A 27332-nucleotide genomic window follows, 5' to 3' on the forward strand; every position below is an offset into this window, starting at 1 on the left:
TTGCAAGAGTCAATTCACAATTTAATTAACAACAAAACAATAAACCAAAAAAATGTTCATGCTTTTAAGCACTTTGCCCAAACATAAATCTTTCAGACATGATTCTGAAATAACTACTACATGGTTTACACCATAAATTCTATTGTTTAAAAAACATGTCAGCCATGCCTCTTCCACTGAATAAACATTCTATAAATCAATGCTTCAAAAGTTAATAAAAGGAACCTAATAAAAAATTCAAAGGTCATATAAAATCAGGATATCATTAATTCAAAATGTCCCAAAGTTAAGACATGTAAGATTGTCATTAAAATCTAATCAATGATAATGATTTTTCTTTATTAAAAGTGTTAAACGTGGCTACTGACAAAAGACATCCTGAATAAAAACTCTGTTATTTATGTTGTTTACTAGTTTAAAAGTACACAGTCCACGCTGATTGCATTGTGGGTTGTTTTGAACAATCAAACTTGAATGTCATTGAGTGCATGAGGAAAATATTATACAAACTTTTTCTAAACATTGCTAAATGCATGGCGGATCAAGCCATTTTAAAAGGGGGGGGTCCCAACTCAGGATTAAGGGTGGTTCCAACTATATGTCCCCATTCAAATGCATTGTTTGGCCAAAAAAAAGGATCCGTCACTAAAATGTCCAATGAGATGATTAGAATCCAATAAAATAAAACTTAGGACATGAAATAAACAACAATTAATCAATCAGTCTATTAAATAATGCATGTTTTCCTCAGTACACAAAAAAAGTGCAGCAAAAATAAAGAACCCTTTACACATAACTTGTTTTCAATATGAACTGAAAATCATTCAAAACAGCAATTGTTAAATCATTAATTGAAAGCTTTAGTAAGTTAACCAATGTCTAAGCCTATCCAATACATCAATGTAGCAGAATTATAAGATTATATAAACAAGTCAAAGTTGAGCTTTGCATTTGCAGAAAAAACTTCAAAAGCTTTATAAACTTGCAGAAAATTCCATCAAACAAGTTATTAATTTCACATTACAAGAAAAAGCAAATATTTTACTACTCATAATTTCTGTGTTTCTATTAGACACTCGCTTTTGTACAAATTCATTCATAATTAGACTTAAGTCAATGGAAATGCAATCAAAGAAATTAATGTATTCTTGAAATGGCTTTGAACATGCTAGATTATGTAAGGAGAAAATTAACTCGCCATGTTAAACATATTAACTTAATTAAAACTTGAAACAAATAATGTTATGTAATTTTTTTATTGCTTAGATTGGCATACAAATATGACAACTGAAATTTATAACGAATCAATTTCATGTTGAACTGTGCAGAACTGTGACACTACAATTACGAAAAAAAAGCCTGTAGTGTTTGAATTGTTGTAGCAGTCACTAATAGTTTTCATCAATGATGTACAGCAATCAATTACATGCAGGGGAATTTAACTTGCACAAAACTCAAAGTTTAAATTTTAAGTAATAATTTAAAGAATGGCATTGAAGTTTGAAAATGTCATTATGAAGTGTGTCTCTTGGTCTTGTAGTTTTGGGCTGCAAGACCAATTGATGAACTTACATTGTCATTTCGGGGCCTTTTATAGGTGACTATGCGGTATCCAGGGTTTTGCTGATTGTTGAAGGCCGTATGGTGACCTATATTTGTTAATTTCTGTGTCATTTTGGTCTCTTATGGAGAGTTGTCTAATTGACAATCATACCACATCTTCTTTTTTATATTAGGCTCTTTGGACAGGTTGATTTGAAATCTCTACAATACATTGATTCCCCATTTCCATTCTGTATTATATATTGTTACAAAGTTAGAAATGACGTTTTTGTGTTAAATATTTTCATGGGTTTCTAACAAATTGTTTAAGACACATGTCATTCCTTCAAGTTCTAATTCAAAAGTGACAATCATACATTTAATTTTTCATGTTCATTCAGTGAAGTCTGTTTAATACAAGTATTCATAATACATCAATCTGCAATGCAAATTTCAGAAGCAATCAGCCATTTTTGTTTACATTTCAGTCACTCATTAGGCATATTTATAATCTTCAATGCAATTTATTTTAGAAAACAAATTATCTATTGTACAAATTAATCATTCAGCAAATAAAATCTGCCAAAATCTCATTCCTGAACATGCAGATACACATCTTTCTCAAACTATTCTGTTGTGAGAGAAGATCAAATAATTTAAAATGATTGATGAATTTTTCTTGACCTCCATAACTCCATTCATCTTTGTCTAAAAAACTGATGTTGTCTGAACCGATTCTACTAATTAGTTTGTATCAATTCTTGCTGCAGCAGACAATTCAGATCATTGAATTCTGCAGTCTGATGGACAGACAAAGCTCAATCAAACGGAATTTACTTAAGCTGTGATTGCCATCTCCAAGTGCAAAGAGGAATGCAATCTGAGGACAGACAAATATGAACCAACAGGAGTTGTAACATAAAACATTGATTAAACTGCAAAATAGCCCTGATAGTCTGATCAAAGTGCATTGAGGAACAAGGATTTGAAGAAATTGTAACAAGCATGAATTAATTAAGAATTCACAAATCATTACAACTGTTACTTCCAACTGAAGTCAAACTGTTTACTGTAAGAAACAACTTTTTACTCAATCAATGAGGCAGATCCAGTATTTCCAAACACTTTGGGCACACTGCTCAGAAACATGGGTCCATATGCACATGATATTGTATGAACAATTTCCTATTATTTTGTTTGGTTTTTATTGTCTACATAGTAAAGGGTTGGGGCATTGTCTTCTAAGACCCTTTTTGATTAGGCCTCTGATCTGATTCATTTTAAGTTGTTTAAATTTGCAATGTGGCCTTGAATATATTAATGAATGTACCAAATAGATACAAATTCCTTTCAGTTTATCACAAAAATATATACATGTTAAAACTGAATCTACAAAAAACCTATACAAACAGTCACCATTAGGTCATCCTTATACTTATGATAAAAGAGACATGAAAAAGACTAAATAATGTGTTTATTAAATTTCTGTTAAGTTTTTATTTGAAGTTGTGTCTTAATCCTCTGTCAGTCCTGGTTACCAGTTCAATTTCTTTCTAAAATAGTTAAAGCCCAACAGCCTCACCCAGCACAAAGAATTTGGTCCACAGTGATTGGACAATTGGAACTTCAATATGTCATAATTTTTTTGCTGAGTCAAGATAATTTATAAAACTTGTGTCATTCCGGCCCATATTTCAAAGACTTCAAATAAACAAGCTTTCTACAAAAAAACTCTTGTCCTTTTAAAATTTTCTCTTCATATAATTTTCAACTTTATACTGAATTCAAATGGAAGAAAATTAGTAGAAGTTTACCTTTCTAAAATATCACCCCGTCAGACCATTTTACTTATTTATTTAGATCCCCTAGATTGTTATTAAGATAAAATAATAAAAGACCATTTTGTGATAATGTAGTGTTAATAAATATATATATAGTCCTATAAAAGTTTTCTTTCTCTAATAAAAGTATGATTGTAAAATAATTAGAACACATATGCTTCAAAATACCTGTAAAAAACTTTTACAACCTCACATAAAATTTCCTTTTATTAAGCAAGCCCAGTTCAAAGGTAAGCAATGGATTAGAACACATAAAATGGTCCATAAACCATCTCTGATACATGTAATTATCCAATATAAAGAATTCTTTCATCAAACTTTACAAATTAACATTTACTTGCAAATTATTCATGTTATTGTTAGGTTTAGAAAATTGCTTATTTACACAAGGTTAAAGTGTCTACTTTAAAATGTGTTTAAGTGTTTCTGGTGGCCTGCTTAAATTTCAATGTTGTTTAGTCTGCAGTTGGTTTTTTTTTATCCACATCCCATATGTACCAGACAGGGAGGACACTTAATAAGTAGAAATTGTTCAAGACCTCAACTTGGTCAACTTGGGGGTAAAAAACAGACAAGAAGTATATTTTAACAATGCAGCAATCGGATGATCATCCAGAGCTAACAAAAGTTTAGAATCCGCCATCTTTTTATGATTCAAAGTTCCCTAAATGTAAAAATCTTTTAATGAATAAGCATTCTTGTTTACCTTATTGAAATACATTTGTTTTTTCAAAAACAACATTTTGGGTATTTGATTTTTTTTGCTGTATTTAGACATATCCATCGATTTATTGCTTCAATGTGGCAATAAGTCATACATTTACTGTTTCAGATTAAAGGTTATCAAAATTAATATAATTCATCTATTGATTGCAATCATCCAGCCCCACAGGCCTATAATGATAATTAATAAATTGATAAATCGATTTATTAGGAGTGTCAAATGATAATTTATTAAGGGAATTATAATCCTAGTAATCCACTCAATTAATAGGTTGACAAATTCTTGGGACATAAATATTGACTTTTCTCGCCATTTCTGGTAACAAAAATACATACTTTTTTTAACAGGTGGCGAAGTTCACTGCAGTATGCCAACTGATTTAAACTATTCGATATTTTATTTCATTGTCATTCAAAATGTGTCACAGCTAGTATTTGTATCGTTGCACACAATGAATGGGTTACTTTTCCCTGTTTGACTTCCAGCTGTGATTGTTTTCTCAAGTAACATAAAATGATGGTTTTTAGTGCACGATTGCAATAAGACACTGAAAATTCAACCACTAATTTACAAAATATCTCGGTAGTGTGTCAATGGTACATTATATTAACCTTTGAGAATCATTTGGAAATGTGTGGGTGTTGAAATGACTAATTTTTCTACATCTTATAATCATTGTTTCATGCATGACTATTGTACTTTTGAACAATAGGATATTAAATCTACCTTAATAACTGGACACTCTTAAAATACTGTCAGACCAGAGATGGGGATTGGAAGTTGGACCCTCCCCCTTTATTTCTGAAATTATTAGTCTCTTCTTTTGGTATATTATACAAGATTTTTTTGCATTAGGAAATAAAATCTAGCTCAATAACAGAACACTCTTAAAATACTGTCAGATCAGAGAAGGGGATTTAGCAAAAAAGTTGGACCCTCCCCCTTTTTTCAAAAAATATTAATCCCTTCTCTTGCTAACTATTTGAAAATACTTCCACTTTGTTTAGATGTACAATTTTGCTATAAACAGGTCAAAACAGCTCCAATAATAATATCAATTTAATTTAACCACTTGTATGTCTATTTCAGATTGTGCAGTGTCCCTTTCATAATAGGAAATTCCAAAGGAATTTAATAATTACTCTGAAGCATTAAGAAACATGATGAAAATTGAGTTTAATTATCATATCATGTTATAAACTGACAAAAGGACAAATAAACAGGTGAATAGTGTACTTGGCAACCTTAATTAAAATAACCAATACACAAAATAATTAACCTTGATGTAAAGATAGTTGTGGACTTCATTTCTTCTTCCTTCAATTGATTTTCTCAGGAATGGAAATATTTGATTTTTAACTCACTGGCAAGGTTTAACTTAGAGTAAAAAAATGCACTTTATGAGGTTTAAAACTTGAATCACATTTTAATGAACAAGTACAAGTCAGGTTCCAAATGACAAAAGTGAATGATCGAGAGTATATTTTAATGTATACAGGAGACGGAAAAATCATAAAAATTGAGAATCTTAAATCCCTACAATTATTAATTTGGCATATTCATAAAACATTTTAATAAATTAGGGGAAAACATGTGTTATATTGAAAAATACTGACTAAATAATATTATGCAATTTCACAGGGTCCTTTTAAAATGAATAAGGTAAATATTTTGATAAAGTATAAATATTGATGAATTTCCAAGATAGTTATGATCAAGCCATCTTTATTGCTTGAAGCAGATATTTTAAAATCATTAAAAATCAAATATACAAACAATTCTTTCATGTTTAAATTTCAAAACATTTATATTGTATGTACTTATCATATTACAGTATATTAAACCCCTCAGCTGCACCTCTTTAATTTCATTTCTGACATGCAAAAAATATTTGAAAATCATACCGTATCATTTTATATCCTTTAACATGCTTATCAGATTTGGAAGAGATAGAATATAATTTCAAATTTGCATAATCTTTTAAAATTTTCCATTTTCAACATCTTTTTTTTTGTTTTTAATCTCTAGACAAAATCTATTATTAAAAATATTTGATAAAATCTTAAGAAAAACATATTATAAATATGAAAAATGATTCACATTTAAAGAGATACTAAAAAGATATAAAGTCCATTGATATTTTCAAGTATACCAATTTTAAACAATTTTACCAAGGTGTCATGGGTGCGTTTGATTGTTCAAAATCTCTTTGAGACATTAGGAGATCATCAAGAACTCTATCAAAACAATTGAAGTTCTGATGGGTAAAAAAAAATCTTTTATGACAACAGGCTGATATTTACATAATCATAAACATTCTTTTGAAATCATCAACAACATAAAAATTTTAAAACTCGTAAATTTGTCACCCAAGTACAATTAGATAAGGTAGAAGAACAGGTATAAACAATCATAAATGCCACAATATTTGTACTGTACTCTAGACAGTGGATTACAAGCTTGTAATGTTAGTTACTTATATCTCATAAACAAATTTTAAAATTTATGATAAAAAATTTCAAGCTATTATATCTATTGTGTACTTACAAACATGATAAGTATAAACTGTATTTACCTTTTAAATAAATTTTGATTTTATCAATTGTGTGTACTATTATAAATATAAAATACTCCCTTCATAATTTGAATAGGAAATGCATGGTTTAATTATAAAGTATATATTTTATACAGTCTGCAGTTATATTAACAGTGGCAGATCCAGAAATGTTCATAAGAGCCCGGGCCCACTTCAATAATTAGACTGCCTAATAGAGGCAGGCTCCAGTCAAGCTTTAGTCATTCCTACTATCAAATCAACCCCTTTGCCCCCTAATCTGCCTCTAAATCAACTGTAACTTAATACCTCATGTAAAAGATAATCTGTACATGCATATACATGTACATTGCACTGCAGTTGGTCTACACTTTTATCAGTCTTAAAAAAAGATTATTTTTATGGTGAGGAAACTTGTCAATACTTGGAAGACAGAGGTTATGACACTGACAGTGATACTGAGGTCACTTAACTTACAGGTATCTTATTTCTTGATGGGGTTGTCATGTTAAAATTTTGTTAATAAAACATTATAAACCTGGTGACCGGCAGGACGCTGGCATTCAAACACATGATAAAACATTAGTTTATCTCACATCTGAATGTAATGCTTCCTTCTGCATGGATACAAAGTCTGTTTTAGGTGATATAAGTGGTCAATCAGAAATTGTGTTTGTACTTGCATATATCTATAAAAGAAGATGTGGTATGAGTGCCAATGAGACAATTTTCCATCCAAGTCACAGTTTGTAAAAGTAATCCATGATATATAAGTCAAAGTAAGGTCTTCAACACGGAGAAAATACATGGGAAAGTCACTTATTGTAGACCTTCAAGCTGAATATTGGGTTCAGATATCATTCATTACAAGAGTCCCAGTGGGCATGCTAAATAATTTAAGAGGGAGGAAACTAAATTTCTGAAGCAACCCATTCCACAATTGTCAAGCATTTTTTTCCTTCTGAAAAATATTTATTTGACGTTATAGCAATGCGCTCAGTTTTAACTTAGCGATGTGTAAAAGCTGTTGTCATTTTGATGATGTTTAACTTTAGAATAATCATTAAGTAATGATTTCAATAGTGCATGGTATTTTCTTATTTTCAATACAGATTTTTAACCTCTATATAATTTTACCACTCGGCCATCTGTTTCAAAAATGTATGTTGGAAGGACAATGGCCTTTAAAAAAATTCTGACCAGAAATCATATGATAAAATCTCCAATACTACCACCTCTATGTAAAACCATCAATTATTCAGGCTTTATTATAGGTAAAAAGTCAGGAGTAATTTGCAGGGATGTTTTAGAATTGATATTGATGAGACAAAATTGTTTTATGAACAATCAGATTGAAAAGATCAAAGAGAAAGAACAATTTTATACACTTGATTGAAGTTCATTTAGGCCAGTTAAAAACAAGCTTAAATGGTGAATTATTGTATTCTTAATTGTTAATTACATTCTATAAACTTAATAAAAAAAAAATTAAAAAAGGGGGGGAGGGGGGAATGGATTTTTATAATTTACCCCTATGTTAATATTTTTTACATGAGGAATTAAGTTCCAGACTATAAAACATTGGCACTCATACCACATCTTCTTATATCTATGTATACCAAACCAAAGCAATAGAAATATTTAGTCATGAATGCATTGTTAGACAAAGATAATGAAACATAGTCCACCAGATGTTTAAACCAGAAAAAAAAACATGAAAAGAATCTTCTTTGGACCAGATGTACATTTCATGAGACAAGATAACTTATAATGATGTACATTTCTGCTTACATCATCGTTACATTTCATCTTTCATAAAATAAATTTCATACATTTTCTTCATTCCCCAGACAGATGTTTACAACTGAAGCTAACAAACAAACAAAGACAATAGCTTGTTGTAAACAATTATACAATTATGAAGATGTACATTTGTAAATTATAAATGTCAGAATAAATGATGTCACTGGTTAAAAATTTCCTAACTGATGTGAACACATGTATATACCAATATAAATATGCATGTGTTGAAATCCGTAAAAAAAATCAGCAGAAAAGCAAATGAATTAGGAAAATGTATGGTTCTTCTGTGTAAAATTTATGAATATTTGCAACAAAAATTTAAAAAGAAAATTAAAAAATGTTTTCAAAAACTTCAACAGCAAAATTTAAACAATGTATTTATAGTTTGGGGAGATGTATGAGTGTTAAATTCATCCATATAATATTATACAAATACAAGAAAGATGTCTTCAAAGGCAACTAGAGGTCAACTTCAAAGTCATTCAAGTCATCAACCAAACTTATAGTCATTCATTCCTGTGATTTACAAGGGGGCATAACTGCCAAAAAAAAGGATGCAGAATCCTGACTAAAAAGTGCAAACATTCACTTATTGTGACCAGCAAAAACACAGAAGGAATACCATCAATACATGTATAAAAATATTTTGTTTTATAACTGCAATAACAAACAAAATTCTTCTTTTTTCAGCATTCTCAAAAGGTAAACGTCTTCTGTTTTGTAAAACATTTGTCATTATAGAAGCATAAAAAGTAATAAATTCTATGGTTTGAAGTCAATGATTATTTCATATTCATTCCAAGCTTTGATCAATGGCCCAGGACTTTTATAATCATCAGACCTTTTTGATATAAAATATTAAAAAATAAGTATCTGATCCGCTCTTTTCTACCCAAACTAGGAGTCCCATGTTCGAATGAATCTGTACAAAACATCAAATTTAAATCTCTGTAATGAGGGTGTTTACACCTCGGTAAACAATTCAAATCCCATCTTCGCTCTGTGACTGGAAATTTCGCATTAGTTTCCTTTGGTACGGAATAAATTTCTTCTAAATTATATAATAGATGTCTTTCATTTTTCCTATTCAGTATGCTTAAGAAATTTTCATTAGTCTTGAATACACCTCAAAGGAAAACCAAATTAGATTTCATTTTTGAATTACAAATTTTTCCATTAAACATTTAAAATATTTACTTTTTCAAGGATACCGATCTTAAATCTAAACTTGTTCATTGCTGTGTAAATAATATTTTATACATTTGACAAAATAGAATCTAACATTTGGCTTTATAACGTTTACAAATTCATTTCAATATTACCCCCTCCTCTCTATAAATCTGCAAGTGTTATTTTATAATTTGACAAAATAATATCAAACATTTGACTTAAAAACTTTTGCAAATTCATTTCAACATTACCCCCCTCCTCTCTGTAAATTCTGCACTTGTTATTTTATAATTTGACAAAATAATATCTAACATTGGCTTAAAAACTTTCCAAATATTTGTCAACATTACCCCCTCCTCTTTGTAAATTCTGCACTTGTTATTTTATAATTTGACAAAATAATATCTAACATTGGCTTAAAAACTTTCCAAATATTTTTCAACATTACCCCCCTCCTCTCTGTAAATTCTGCACTTGTTCATGTTGATTTACAATCCTACTCTAGATTAAACTAAGTACCTTATTACCCTCTAAGAAATTAACATGCAATAAAAACTTCTCTTAATGATGTTTTCCCCAGCCTTCAAATAAAGCTATACTTTCACATAGGAACCACATTCTTGGCTGCACAAGCTGATGGTGTCTGGCTAATGTGTTTAACATTTTCTCAAAATATTTACTTTTGCTATCAAAATACAATGTTTTTGCTATCTAATTAGATTTTGATATGTTATGCATAGAGTAAAATTTATTTTGTAATACAAAATGGAATCTGAGACTAAAATATACAGAACGTGTAATGGTGTAAAGCAGTATATAAAATTGTTTGTCTAAAAATAAAAGTTTGGCTATCAATGTTACAGAGGAATGATATCTTCCAATGCATGTTTTGAGTTCTTTTTCAAAATTCATAGTATTAAGATACAACTTCATGCACATGGTTATGGGTATATTTGTTTAGCATGTTAATCAAAAACAAGACAACTTTCCAATTTGAATGAAACTTTTATTACCATAGAGGTTTTCTGAATACGCTTGATAATGCAGTGTGGGTTTTGCTCATTGTTGAAAGCTCTACAGTGACCTATATATAGTTGCTAACTTTCTATTTCATTTGTGAAATGTTTTCTCTATCATACAATGTATACATGTTATATACTATCAGGTCAGCTAAAAGTTAAGTTTAGTATGAAAACCCTAACAACCCACCCACAACATGTTATCATTTCTTCACATGCTTTATTAATATTCGCCATAATAGACAAAATAAAAACACACTGCATAGCCCAAGCCCCAAATCAGTCGGGTAAACATTAGGGACAAAGCTACTTTGAAGTGAAATAAATGTATTTAAGTTTGTAATCGCATTCTTTTGTTGGTCCTAGAGCAAACAATAGCCAGACTTCTATCAACAAGTTAAATTTAACTGTAGCCAAATAGTCAAGACTGTATAAGATAATTGGTCAGCAAATATTTAGATTACAGAGTTATCTCCCCCTTGTTTCATTATATGTGCTTTCATGTTTTGTGGTTTGCAACAGGAGAATGGACAGAACATCAGAAAAATTAAATTATAAGTAGCCCTAGAAGATTAATACAAATATTTAAATATTGAATTATATTATCATGTCTTAATTCTAACGATATCTCATTAAGATAATTATTTGACAGACAGCTGAACTTATCAGTGTAGAAATATTTTTGTTTCATTGTTAGAATTCCACATAAGATTATTTTCCTCTTCCAAGTCTTAATTATTTGTTTCAAGTCTTTAATTATTTGTTAATGTCTGGTTTTAATTGACTCAAGGTGATGAATATCAATTAAATAGAATTTAATTTTTTTTAATTTAATTTAAAGAAAAGTACAACTATTACTATCCCCCTCCCCCTTTTTTACTAACATAAAATAGAACCGAAATATACATGGATGAATCACTCCGAAATTTTTCGCCTTTGATTAGTACACCTTAAAATTTCAAACGAGCGATTTATTTGTTTTGTCATCACGACAAAAGGAAACCAGATTTAACACACCTGCCCAGGTACACAGAATAATCAATGACATCAGGTCATGATTAAAACGATTACAATTTATTCACTTCAATAAAACTGTCCGGCATAATGGCGGCTCCCCTTGAAATGACATTCCATTCTATTCCATCGGAGTAACACAATAATCACGGGATTTTATTTCTTTTCAAAAGACTTAAGACCGAGTACAGTACATCCTTAATGATACATTTTTGTTTTGGATTTAGCTATTATTCTGCTATAAACAAATTTAAAACCCAGTACAGGTTAACTAGAGGTTTATTCTATTGAAATGAAATGACACGTCCAATTTTTGTATAGAGTTTATTTTAATACAGGCCAATTGTTGACCACTTCTCCATGATATTTTAACAAAATATATGCATGGATTAAAAATTTGAACAAAAGAATGAACTAGAACAACTCCATTAACAATAGATGTGTCATAATACAAGTTATATTTTTCTGAAATCGGTAAAATTCAATTAAATAATTAATGTATATGGGTCAGTATAAATTAAACATGTAATTTCAATTCTGATACATTTTAATTTAGTTTAACTGTGGATTCATTAATATTTGTTGGATACCAATTTTCGTGGATAAGTTGGTATAAGGACAAAGGAAGCCATAAATTCAACTGACTTCAATGACTTACAAATTTTCTAAACGCATGTATGCAGACTTTGGCAAAACAATGAAAATAAATATCCACAAAAATAAACGTCCAAAGTTAAATTAAGGGAAACATCTAATTCTATTAGTGACTAAGTAAAAAATTTCAAATAATTGATATACATGTATTGATTGTTAGTGTTTTAACACACTTAATTAAGTGACATTTTGGGCTATTTTGTGGCGGCCAGTCTTTATTAGTGGCAGAAGCCAGCATGCCTGGAGAAAACCACTGACCTTCGTCAAATATTGAAATAACTTTTTAAACGTCCTACATGGTTTTTCTTAAATGAACCTTACATGAAAGGACTTTTTTACTGAATCACTTCCGATGAGACGAAAACATATCATACCTATCACTTTAACCCTGAACTTAAATAGAAAGATAGATCTATCTTGTTTAAAGTTAGGTCTCACACCACACCTTGTAAACAAAAAAAATAAACTTTTGCATTACGTTCTATCAAACATTCGTCAAAGGCGTAACCAGCACTTTCAGACCCTTTTAAGAAATTACCGAAGGTGAAATACACTTGAATGTTTTTAAGTTGGCACTTGACAACATGCATAAAAAGATTTTTTTAATTTTTGTATCAATCTTTATACCTTTATGTACTTGAGAATATGTTTGAATGCACTATAAACAAACATTTGTAAAGTCACTGTATAGGACATGTAGGCTGCACACCTTCATTTGACATCATACCACATTTTGTGTACATCATTCAATACTTTAAAAGTTTTTTTCTTTCAATTCAAAAGAAAGTTCCACATTGACAAAATCTTTTCATTCATACAATTTTGCACTTTCTTAAACTGGACCATGTTATTTTTAAGTCTTGGGTGAGGCTAAACTAATTTTACTTTCAAAAATTTTCTCCTTTAAAGTTTATGGTAACAAAATATTTTCTTTTTGGTCAATATATTTACTTGGAGTATGGATATTGGTAGACCTGTAATTGTGTTACTCTACATGTACCTTATCAGTCAAAATACAAATTAGGACAATAAAATACTGTTTAAACCCCCATGCATAACTCGAAATTAACAACATATGAAACGGACAACACCGAAATAAACATGTCTGGTATTTCATACCTGAAGGTTTGGTCATAACAATTAACATAATATATCCACACTTTATTGTGGTAAACTGATTAATGTCAATTACATGTATATTACCCAGTACACGTTAATTACACTTATTGTGAAATGGACATATGTATACTAAGGTTTACTGACCATCATTTAATGAGTCTTGTTGTTTATTGTATATTTACATTTTGTTTATTGCAGTTGTTTAGTACTTGACCACTTATTAGTGGTAATAAATTTCCAGGGTTTTCCTTTTTGTAATGTTGATAAGTAATGTTCTTGGCAAGTTGAATTAAGCATGTTAAGAGAGCATAAAATTTTCTCCAAAACATTTTTTCTTTCTTAATAATTTTGTTTAAACATTTATATTTATAAATTTGAACATATCATATATATATTCCATTACAATTTGCTAAATTATCTGAATATGAATATGGAAAAAACAAAAATAGATTTAGTCCAAATTTGATGAGAAAATTATCTCGAACAAATAAGATATCATGTTTAATGGTGTACATGTATATGAGAAAACAATCAAACTCTTTTATCTAACCTAGAAATTTTATATTTCATTTGATCCCAACGTTTTCTCAAGCAGAGTTGTAAATAGAAATGAAAACCCAATTCATCTCTTTCAAATTAAACTTCTCCAATTTTTAAATGACACTTTGTGCTCGTACCGTGCAACGAACAAAATTGCACTTCAATGTTGCCCTGAACTTTAAATTAAATGAGTACAGCTGCATATCTTGTAAGCAACCCCCCAGATTTTGTTTTTGGATTTTATTTTTATAACATTGGGACGGGTTGTAATAAACAGGTAACGATTCACTGTAAATAACATGTGAATATCGTTCCAACATACAATGTAAACAAAGACAATTTCATATTTCAAATTACGAATCTGACAAAAAAATTGGGACAAACGGGTGGAAGACTCAATACAATTTTGACAAACTGGATGGCCTTTTCAAAACACAGGCTTTTGTCCACAATGACAAGATAAAAGAACAATATGAAACGAAAAATACGAACTTAGTCACCCAAGACAAAGAATTTTAAAAGATAGGTGTCACTTTAATGTAACCGATACCTTCGTCTTTTTCTTGTGGCATTTTATGGTGGTCATGCGATTTTGTCATTTAAAGTTAAATAAAAAGATTTGATACCTAGCGTGGTATGTACGGACACATTAAATGGACCCCGAACAAATGTGACATATAATTTATGGAGTCTGATCTCAAACCCAATCTTTACCTATTGTGTAACAGAATCTATAAATCTTGGCCATTTGTATTGTATATTTTCTACTTCATCATGTCTATTTCAAAGGTACTTTAAAGCGTGTCATTCTGGTCACAATATTGGTGGAAAATGTACTTGTATTTTACTAAAATTTATACAAATTTAAAAAATGTATTGCAAAAATTTGAAAAACCCGTAAAAAATTAATTAAGATTCAAAATCTTTGCTGTGAATTATTGAAAAAAAGAAAACCAACACCAACACCACCTTGGATGAAAACAAATATAGTCCAATTTTAGTCATTCTGTTAGCAGCTAATAATTGATATATTGAGCTAAAACGGATATAAAAGTGCACTGTTTAATTCATCAAAATGTTCAAATGCAACTAGTTGGCTTTAAAATTACAAATAAAGATTTGAATAAAAAAATCCATACCGAGTGCTTTTCATATACCTTAAAAATAGTTTAGCCTATAGAAATTTTTATTGGCCACAAAAATAACACATTTAACACAGACCATGCAGACTGTTATAGATATTGATTTGGATGGTAATAAATTTGAAATATAATTATGGATTTTTCTTCCATAAAATAATAAAGAAATCTTATGAGTGACATCTTATGGGTCTGAAGAAATTACAAATATTTCTTCAATAGGAAAAACTCTTTTGGAAGGATTATACATTCTTGATTAATTCATTAATAAACTGGAAACAGAAAAATGTCCTCGTTATTTGTTTTCCATATTGATAAATAAACATCAGGTGTAATGTTGTTCGTAAATAGTACGGCCAGGGTACTGAAAGAGTACCTACTGAGTTTCTATATAAAAGAGATAAAATATTTCGGTTGTCAGCGTAAGTGAAAAGACCTATAATTTCTACGCTATTGTACTGATAAATTAGATTCAAACTTTCAAAATTCTACTAACATTGATCAAATAGTGTCATAATCTTGAATGTTTTCAAGTTATGACTAAACAGTTGATTTGGATAATCCTTTTGGACACTGGCCCGGCTTAGTTTAAAGAAAGGGTAATTTGGGTGCGATTTGCCAATTAGATGTAACTCCAGAGTTGTTGGTGAAAGATAATTTTTAGCTATATATTTTTTCAAGTAAACAGAAATGTATTACTAAAAGCAAAATCTAAACTTCGATACTTTATAAATTTTACTAAATTCCATCACTTTAGTGCACTCGCTATCCCCCTTTTTTTACATCCTGAGTGTCAACAAGGTTTTTCACCCAAATTATAGTACATGATGTATATTTCTTCAATGAAAAAGAATTGCAACAAACATAGTCTATTTTGAATACAATATTTATCTGTGCTTGATATGAATTAGAGAAATCTATTGGTTTTATCTCAGTATTAAGGGGAGATAACTGCTTATTATGGAAAACAGAAGTTTCAATACCTTTTATAATTATACAAGTACATTCATGCTCCTTTTACTTTGTATCTCATTTTAAGTTACCTTTTCACAATTCATTACATTAAACTTTTACTTCAATGCAACAAATGTAAAATCAAATGATAGTTCAGTTTATTTTCAAGAGCAAATAAATGTACAGCGAAGTGTCCTCTTATAGCAAATAATGTAAAACTAGTATTTTGTGTTTCAGTACAAAAATAAACTTGTCAATCTTTGGAATTTTAAAAATTACACCTGACAGCCACATTTCTTAATCAAACTTCTTTTTTGTAATAAGACGAAACTTTTTTGATCAACTGCACGTTTCCAGTATTAAGTGTGCAACATTTACATGTTAACTGCCAAATGCACTACGTCTCTTTGTTGTTGATTTAAACTTTTTCAACATTTAAATTAACTCAAATCTTTAGTTTCATAAAGATTTATCATTCAATTCCGACTGCGTTTGGCAGAGACGATCTAACATGTGACTGTCTCTGTTATAATAATGCAATCACATGTCAGGAGGATATTTAAATAACTAAATACCAGAAAAAAAAACATTTAAACAAAAAATGGACAAAAATGCCAACTTGTACAAATTACTGACACAAATCTTAAATCAAGATGAAGACATTTACTGTTAACAGTTTAGTTTTTTTTCTCTGCTGGGCAGATATAAATCTTATTAATAAGATTAAGGTATGTAGGTAAAGCCCAGCTGGTACCTATGTGTATTGTGTATTTTATTTAATTGTGCATCGTTGTGCAATTTGTTTTACATGTAAAAATGTGCAAATAGTGTGCAAGATTTTCATGTATTCATGTGTTCATGATCAGTTACAAATAGTTTGTATGTTAACTTAACAAAATACCTGTACATAAAAATACCAGGTGCTGATCAAGGATTTTGAAAAAAGGGGGGGGGAGGGGGGGCAGGCAGGTAACTTCAATGTTTGGAGCATTAGGGATTGAAGGGAGTTTTTACATGTCTCATAATGAATCGAGGGAGTTTTCATGTCTTAAATCAAAGGTGATTGATTGTAAATTGACCATCCTATATTAAGAAAATACACAATATTTGTATTCTGAAACAAAAGACAAAAAAATCCTTTGATCAATTTTGTCGGTCTTGTCAAAAGTTAAGGAAGTCACAATTTATCTTAAAAAATGTGTCATTTCTATCAAAATACATGTACAATGTATCAGTATTAAAAGTACATAATTTAGTTACATGACATGGGAAAAGGGTTGATATTTGGTTTTACAATTTTATTACATTTTATGATTTACATCAAAAATGTTGTCTGGCAATTGAATGAAGTTCATGTTAAATAAGGAATATTAATTATGATTGTTTCCTAAGTCAACCAGTCAATGGAGCAGAAAGTTTGGTCAAAATTATCATGTCTTATGGATCTCCAAAAAACAAGATTTATATAGAATGTATTTCCTTAGAACTGATTTTTTTCAAGTTTTATATATTGTATCAATTTTTATAAATCTTCCAAGTAATTATAACTCCACTTTCACATCTAGAATAACAGTGATTTTAAAAGTCAGGTCTTGATAAACTGATAATTTCCTCACTCTGGTAATCGTAATTTCGATCCATTTTTGAAAGGTTGCTTAAGATAACAAGATTAAAAGACATTGTGGATTTCTCCCCCCCCCCCCCCCCATAAGAATAAACAGAAAGATAAATAAAAATATAATCTATTTTGAGGATACTTCTTGTTTTAGCTCCTAAACGTAAACAAATTGAAAACCTTGTATATATCTGGGACTATTATACTATATATATAAGTATTATAATAGTCCCCGTATATATATACAATGTATATATACTAAATAGACTGTAGATCACTTTAACTTCACATATTTTATATGGCTATTTTAAACAACTTATAAACTGACCCTAATAAATAATTGATCATAATATTTATTGAGATGAGTGAGGGTTTATTGTATAGGTATGTCCACTGATTTTATCATGTTTATCATACATTTTTATGGCCGGAGTCATAAATTCAGGTCTATGGTCATTTATCAATAAATGACCAGGCATTTTATTACCATACCTATCAATTTCTTACTAATACAAGTGACACCTTGTACTTTTCTGTACTTATATATATTTGGGGAGAAATTGAAAAATTGTTATAATTATATGACTTGTTTTCCTCCTTTATTTTCAAGCGTGACTGGTCTATAATTGTGTAATATTTAAGCCTTACAGCTAAATTTGGTCAAGAATTGTACAAATTTGTAAGAAAGCAAGAATTCCACATTAATCATGTTATGTCACAAGTGACCTATTAAATATTTTTATCTTCTGTCACATTCTATCAGTACAAAAATGTAAGGCAAAATCTACTATGATTTAGTTGAAAAAAACAAGTTTAATTACTTCATATATATATATATATATATCATGTATATGTCCTTTTAAACTAAGGGTCTCATAGGCGGATCCAGGGGGGGCCCTGGGGGACCGGGCCCCCCCTTTTGTGGGAAAAATTTGGTTGATTATATAGGGAATCATTGAAGCAGGACTCGAGCGGGGCCCCCCTTAGGAAAAGTTCTGGATCCGCCACTGGGTCTAGAGGTTTCTTCATTTCTGAAGGACATTTATTCTCTTTTCATTAACTAATTTGCCTATTTTTCTCTATTCTTTAATATTAAGAACCCTATTTTGCTCTATTCTTGATTATTTAAAGAACCCTTTTTTTCTATTCTTTATTATTAAGAACCCTATTTCCCTCTATTCTTTTTTTTTTTACAAATTTTTCTGTATGCTTGGTCTGTTTATCTCTAATCTTGTAAACCCTATCTCCTGACTATCTTCACTATAAGAGACAGCAACTTGGCAACAAAAGCAGACATTTAGGCCAATCAAAACAGCTTGTATTCTACATGTTCTAAAGCTAATGTTCCAATTTTTTAACCCAATACCAAATTTGTGTTGCAAAAAATTGAAGTACACATGTACTTTCATTTTTTTGTTCATTCCTAACTTTTATTAATCATGTCATGTGTTAACATGGTTAATGTAATCACATTTCTACAAAAAGTTGGATACATCTAATCCCTGTCTTATTTTTAAAAGGTTAAATTCTTTCTTCAATTCGTTTTAATTTTAAAAAATTCTCAATAGAAATTTGATCAATAATTTTGTTAACTCTATAAACATGAGCATACATGTACATGTATTCAATGATAGTAAAACTTATCAGTACATTTGTATGACATTTTAAAACGAACCAAGTAATAAAAAAATCTATACTTAATTACATGTATAATTAAACAGTGCCCTCATAGATTTTCTTGGTTGCTGAGCACATGCATATGAATATAATAAGTATAATTTTTAAATATCTAATTGGGGCATCCTTGACACCAATTAAATTTAAATATATCTCTGCTACAATTTTTGCAAGTCAAAACAAATAAAGAATTCAAATACATGTTACATGCCTGTGTTTCAAGTGATTCGATCAAATTTAAAAGCATGTTAAAAACTTAAATTCAACGTTATAAAATTTGATTTTCATCATTTGTTCATTATAAAATAAGTATTCAAATGCACTTAATTCAATCTGCTTTTTTTTTTTAAATTATTCAAAATAAATGCACCCAATTCATAATTTTCATACCAAACATAGAATTATCCTTTTCTCAAATGAAACAAATATAAGCTTAAAACTTACCACAGTACAGCTAGCTTTTGGACTGCTCTGGGAACTCTGTACAGCACACACAGTAACGTTAACATTACTCCCATGAATCTCTCTATCTAATTGCATGGCGGCACTAAATATTCCCGAATTTTCATCAATTTGAAACAATTGTCCGGTTTTACCTTTAGTACTAATTCCAGTAATATAAAATTTCTCATTTGCATACGGACTGGTGTAAATGCGTTTAATTGATTTTCCAATATTTTGATTCTCCGGAATTTGAAGTGAATACGAAGAGGTTTCAAACCGTGGTCCAACTCCTGATGATGGCACAAGAATAACTCTTACATCCATTTCCTTAGATTTTGGTGTCATTCCATTATCAGATGCTTTCACTCGTAATGTATACGTTCCCGGTGAGGCTGGTAACGAAGATGTAACAGACAATGCTCCAGATGTAATGTCAAGGTTAAAATATGAATTTTGAGTGAGCAAAGTGTAGACAACTCTGCCGTTGTTCCCTTCATCAGGGTCCTCAGCTTTAATTGTTGCAAACTGTCCAATACTTGTTGGGTATGTTACTGTGACAGCATTTGTTGATAAGAAAACAGGTGCATTATCGTTTTCATCAATGACATTAATAATGATGGTCTTTTCAGCCGATTTTCTCTTTGTGATGTCAACACCTTTGTCTGATGCATCAACAGTCAAACTATATGTAGAGACCTTTTCCCTGTCCAAATCGGAACCAGAAAATGAAATTTTTCCTTGCTCTGCATCTATAGAAAACATGTTTGTAACTGGTTCCTGGTTGATGATGCTATAGGTCACAGACCCATTGAGACCAGAGTCAATATCCTGGGCTGTTACTTTCATGATGGACTGAAAGGAATTTGCATTTTCCGTAATAGAGGCCACGTTTGGCGTACTTATGAAAGTTGGTACATTGTCATTCTCATCATTGACTTTGACTGTTAGACTAGCATACGTTGGCAGAACCTTTGGTGTTCCTTTGTCGGAGGCAGATACATTTAGTTTATATTCACGTTTTGTTTCATAATCTAATCCTTTATCCAAGTACAATTTCCCAGTATTAGCATCTATGACAAATGTACCAGCACCTCCAGTTAGAGAATAGGTTATTTGAGCATTTATTCCAAGATCAGTATCCGTGGCAACAAACTGAATAATTTCATCTCCAACAACTGTATATTCAGACAAGACGACTTCATACACAGACTGTGCAAAAAGTGGTGAATTGTCATTAACATCTAAAATTGTAATGGAAACAGTGCAAGTTGCGCTATTTTTTCTTAAGGATCCAGAATCCGTAGCCAAAATGTTTAATAAATAACTATCTTGTGACTCACGGTCCACAAATCCAACTAATGAAATCTGTCCACTTCCTGAATTTATTTCAAACTGTCCATCCTCATTTCCAGATAATATTGAGTATGTCAATGCCTGATTTTCTCCACTGTCCAAGTCAGTTGCAGTCACCTTCACAACAGGCGAATACTTTGCCGAATTTTCGTTCACTTTCGGTCTGTAGATATTGTTGTCAAAGATAGGTGGGTTATCATTCTCGTCAAGGATACGAATTTCAACTGTAGCTTTGTCATTTAGTTTTGTGATTCCATTGTCGGTAGCCATAATCTCAATAGTATAAGAATCTTTTCCAGTGTCTTCAATTAAGCTCTCTCTATCGAAAACTTTCAAGCTTCTGATTTCACCTGTTTGTACGTCCATCATAAATTTGTCATGACCAGTCACTAAGAAATACGAAATTTCAGCATTCCTGCCGATGTCTTCATCTGTGGCACTCACTGAACCAATAACACTGTGTGCTGGGCTATTTTCCTTGATTGTCATTGAGTAAGTTGTGTTTACAAACAAAGGCTTGTTGTCATTGTTGTCCAAAACGTTTATGGTGACATTTACAGCAGAACTCCGCCGATCGGCACCATTGTCTGTAGCAACAACAGTCAGTTGATAGTGGTCCCTCGTTTCACGGTCTAGTTGTTTAGCAACATATAGCGCACCACTGGGGAAAATTCCAAATGATGAATCACCATTCCCTCGAGTAATGTTGTATGTTATTTTTGCATTTTCACCAAAGTCACTATCAGCGGCTTGCAGTACCAAGAATTGTTCGTTTACTGAAGTGGTTTCGTATAATGAATATGCATAACTTGTGTGTGAAAATACCGGGGAATGATCATTAACGTCTTTGATGACTAATGTGATTTGCTGTGATGACGAAAGTTGCTGAGATCCACCATCAGTCGCCGTAATTGTAACCTGGAAAGATCTCTGCACCAAGTTCAGTTTCTGGATAGATTTCGCTAGAATGATCATTCCTGTATTTCTGTTGATTTCAAATAAATTTGAAAAGGATGGGTCATTTATAGAGTAAGTAATAACAGAATTCATATCAGCATCTAGGTCAACTGCAGATGCAAGATATACTTCATTTCCTTCCGGTAAATTTTCCGCAATGAAAACTTCACTGTTGATGAGTTCAAATTTCGGTGCATGGTCATTAACATCATTTATAGATACATGTACACCAACTTCTGTGCTACGACTGTCCGTGTAGGCAACAATTGTCAGAATATATTCAGATTTGATTTCCCGGTCTACTCTTTTCACTGCAGTTATGGCCCCTGTTGTCTGTCCAATATTGAATATTTTTTCAGTGTCACCATTTACAATGGCATATCTGACAGTTTTACCATTCACAACTGCTCTGACAGAGCCAACTGTTTTTGTTGTTGGATTTGATACGGTACCAGAATCCTCATCGACATTAAACTTGTATGGCAGATTTTGAAAAACAGGCACAATGTCAATTGAATTGAAAACGGCTATTTCAACGGTGCCAACATTTGATACATGCGAAGGATCAGGATCAACTGCCACCGCTTGTAGTGTGTACTTATTTCGAACATTTCTGCTAAGTACTCGTGTTGTTGTAATAATACCAGTGTCTGGGTTAATAGAAAATGCAGGATCATTTGATACGAAACTGTATGTAATCTTAGCATTAGATCCATAGTCTCGGTCAAAAGCAGTCACTTGAACAACCAATGAACCAATTGGTTGATTTTCATCAAAATTCACAAAATACTTTTCTGGATAAAAAGATGGTTTTTCGTCATTCTGGTCAGCAATTCTTAAATTTATTGTTGCAGTAGAGGACAAAGGTTGTGGTCCTTGGTCTTTGGCTATGATTTTGATCTCATAAAATGACTTGACCTCTCTGTCTAACATCTTCAGAGTTGTAAGTTTACCACTGTTCGTATCTATGCTAAATGTACTTGGATATCTGAGTTGGACATCGCTGTGCAAGTGATATAATACTGTCCCATTAACCCCAGTGTCAACATCAGTTGCAGTTGCCATTAGAATTTCAAATCCAGCTGCTTTGTTCTCATCCAGTGTAATGTTGAAACTTGAACTTGAGAAAGTTGGTGCCTGATCGTTTTCGTCTAAAATGTTTATAATGACACGTGTAAAATTGTAAAATGGACTGGGTCCACCATCATGAACTGATACATTCATTACAATACCTGAAGCAATTTCATAATGTAGTTTTGCCTTTATTGTTAGAAGTCCAGTCTTTTCGTCTAATTTAAACCATCCACGTTCATTGCCAGTAACAACAGAATAGGTCAAGTCAGCATTTTGACCTGAGTCTTCATCATGTGCTGTTAAGCTTTCCACAAAGCTACCGACAGGTAAAGTTTCACCAAGCGTTATCCTGTATTCAAGCTTGGTAAACCATGGAACGTGATCATTTATATCGATAACATAGATTATCAAATATGCATAAGAAGACTTTTGAGGAATTCCAGAGTCTGTGGCTTCAATTGTTAAGTTGTAAACACTAATTCGCTCTCTATCAGGAACTCCAATGAGTTGCACAGAACTGTACTTAAAGTTGGGTGTTGACATTATTTTAAAATGTCCCTTTTCATTTCCGGATATAATTGACAAAGATGAAATTGTTGTTCCAGGATCAGCATCTGTCACTGTTACTAAGGCAACAATGTTTTGTGTACTTTCATTTTCACTGACGGTAGAATGAGGCTTCGAGGCATCTGGGTAGTGCTTTATTGAGATGGTGGGTGCATGGTTGTTTTCGTCAACAATTTTCACAGATACATAGGCTCTACCTGATAATGAAGGACTGCCACCATCTGTAGTTGTAATGGTTATAATACAGCTATAGGGTTCACATTCTAAGTCTCCAGCAGATCGATCGCAACGTTGATAACAATACAATGGTGTTTTGGTTGTTCTGATCTCTCCTGTTTTAGGGTCAATTTCGAATTGATTTGAGTCATCCAACAGTGAGTAGGTTATGTCACTGTTAACTCCAATATCATCATCTGACGCTGCAGCGTGAATGACTAGTGTACCAATAGGGGCGCTTTCATTTATAGTTGCCTTATACTGACTTTGATCAAATATTGGTGGATTGTCATTAACATCATCTACATTTATCGAAATTTGTAAATACCCAAATTTTGGAGGTGTTCCGTGATCCTGGACTGAAACGTTAAGTTGATAAACAGATCGCTCCTCTCGGTTTAATTTTTCTACGTTTCTAACAATTAATACCTCACCATACTGATCAGGATCGTAAAGAACATCAAACTTATTGTCGTCATCTCTTGAAATAATTGCATAGTTTGAAACTCTACCGTTCTCTCCAAAATCATTGTCAGAGGCTGTTGTAAGCGGCACTTGAGCACCTTGTATATTTTCGTAAAATCTAATTGATACTGTTTGTTGAGGAAAAGTAGGCGAATTGTCATTTTTGTCTAAAATCGTAACCCTAACATTGATGGGGTGCTGCTGAGTATTTGATGATGATGAGCCAGTTACGAAAAAACTTATCGTGTTTTGCTTGAGTTTTTCTCTGTCTATGACAATATTTGTTGTAATCCTACCTGTATTTTCATTTAATTTAAATAAATTTTGTTGGTCTTGAATGTGATATAGATATCCTGATTTAATTGGTAAAATTCCTACAAACGAATCTATTGGTAATTCTTCAGAAATATTATAATTTTCAGTTGTAATTTCTGGTGTCCCACCAGGGTCCGGCACTTGTGAAGTCACAGATAATATTTGTAAAATAACTAAAAATGTTGTCAATAATTCTCTCCATGTTGTATGGAATATCGTTATTAAAGCCATGCTTTAAAAATATAATGTTTTCCCTGAGAACCTCTTTTTGATCAATTTTCTCCACTAATTTGTACTCACAATGCTAAATTATGTTTCGCATTTCACGTGTATTCCATGTATTTGTTTTCATGTAATGTAATTCCTCTCGAAACGACACATTGTCCAAATTAACAATTATTACTGTTTGTTAGTAGTAAGCCTATAATGCGAAATGTACACATTTTGAGAACTATAATACACAGCTCCGACCTCCGATTGTTGACAAAGGTGATTTTTGTCTAACACTCACCTGTGTTCAAACATGCTACCTGAGTTTTCACGTATCACACTTTTGAAACGATACAATTATCGGAATGATAAAGAAGTTAATTATTTGTATAAATCCTTTTCCTTATTGTTTCATTTTCACATTAAGTTCAAATTAATAAAATCCTAATTTCAATCAAAATGAAAATTGTTCTTCTAGTGTACTTCCATGTTTCTTCCAAACATAACAAACGGTGCGAAATGCTCGCTACGTCACGAATAAACCACGCCTCCCTTAACTTGATTGAAAAGTCGATGCTTTACGCCCCAAGGAAACAGGTTAGATAGAATTTTTCAAACTTCAGCAAAATTGCACGAAAAATTACAAAAATGTTATATAATAATAAATTTATGGAATAGCTTTGTCTGAATTTAAAGAATTTATAATTATTAAGATTGTAATTTAAATTATTTAGTAATTTTGTTTTGCGCAATCCCCTTACTAGCCCCACTCAGGTATGAATGGAAGGAATTCAATTACCGGATTACGTATGAAATATGGAATGCCAGGTAAAAATAAATCGGATAATTTGTCAAAAATATGAAATTATCATTACTAACTGTTTGACAGTCATGATCACTCGCTGTTTTTAGAAAGGCGATTAACACAAATTGGCGCTAATTACAAGATTATCAGAGTATCCCCCTTTCTTTGTAGGCAAAACTGTTAAAATAATTTTAAAAGTATTTTTTTTTTTCATTTCAAGTTAAGGGTGCATTTATTTATTTTTTAATAATAACATTTTTGGTGTGTGAGAGATTTTCATTACACACTGAGACTCATGCGCGCTGTCTGGTGTCAATTTTATTTGTAAATCAGAGGTTGAAATTGGATTATAATTATCTATCGAAGAAATGCATAAATGTATATTCTTTGATTTTAAGGCATATGTGAACATAAAAAATACATACACAATGAAAAAAAATGAAATATTTAAAAAAATTTCATTTAACGATAGAAAAGAAAAGAAAAAATACTAATGGTGATGTGATGAAAATTAATTTATCTTCATCTATCATTCATTCATAATGAATAAAATCATTTATAAGCACCATCGAATCGATTTAGACAAATAGTAAAATGCTGGACAGATTATTTTACATCTTACGAGACATAGTATATTATAAGGCTGACTTAACCATGACCCCCGTAAAATAATAATACAATGATAATAAAAGTAATATATACATAACCTATCAACCTTGCCTGAAATCGTATTAAGATCTATTAAAATACAGAACAAAAATGGCTTAAAATAATTATTATTCCCCAAAAGACAACTTTTTTCCCAACCAGTGCAGTCTCAGTAGTAATTGTGCATGAATACAAACTGATAAACACTCATTTAAACATTTTTCATGCCCAAAATGACTATATTTGCAGATTTGAGGGTCTATTTATGTATCATCGCTGACAATAAGGGGTCTGATTTCAAATGAGGATTCATCTCTTAAAAGGGGGTCTGCAAATTGAAGTTCCAGTCAAATTCATGGTTTATTATAAATTTCCCAGTTTGATAAAAATGACGCATATCCCCCCCCCCCCCCCCCAAAAAAAAAGGGGTAGAGGAAGTTTGGAAAAAGCCAACAATATCACTGCCCTTTTTTTGCCCTAGATTCCAAATCTTTATTTTCTTACTCTATATCACACATTGATTCCAAAAGTGTTCTTATCCAAGGTGGAGTAATAGCTAGTCTGACATTTGACATGGACGAAGTAACTTCTCATTGCTATTTCGTAAGATAAAATTGAACGAAACTATAAAGAAATAGATGGGGTATCCATTCAGAGCACAAATTAAAAAAAATGCACAGGTAATAGTTATCATAGGTACCAGGATTATTTTTTTGTACGCCAGACGCGCGTTTCGTCTTCATAATGTCGGCGTCACACATTGGCGTATAGACCGGCGTGCACCAAACGTAAAGAGAAAATTGACAAAGTCGGTATACGTTAGTTGCACGCCAGAGGAACGCTAAGCAATTTTTAAACGCGCACTGCATAAGTTTGAAGTTGATTTGATGTTCTTATTAAATCAAACTTTAGC

The 27332-nt window shown here is 31.2% G+C and overlaps 1 protein-coding gene across 1 annotated transcript in view; it reads right to left on the reverse strand.

Annotated features, from left to right (window-relative positions):
* LOC139485828 (cadherin-related tumor suppressor-like) overlaps window positions 1–25499 on the reverse strand; it is an 80182-nt gene extending 54683 nt beyond the window's left edge. The window contains exon 1 of the mRNA XM_071270474.1: window positions 19810–25499. Within this exon, the coding sequence (XP_071126575.1) occupies window positions 19810–24987 (5178 nt within the window). The 5' untranslated portion in view covers window positions 24988–25499. The remainder of the gene's footprint in view (window positions 1–19809) is intronic.
* Between the last annotated feature and the right edge of the window lie 1833 nt (window positions 25500–27332).

Source organism: Mytilus edulis, chromosome 8 (genome assembly GCF_963676685.1).
Source record: "Mytilus edulis chromosome 8, xbMytEdul2.2, whole genome shotgun sequence".
In the NCBI taxonomy this organism is placed as follows: Eukaryota; Metazoa; Mollusca; class Bivalvia; order Mytilida; family Mytilidae; genus Mytilus; species Mytilus edulis.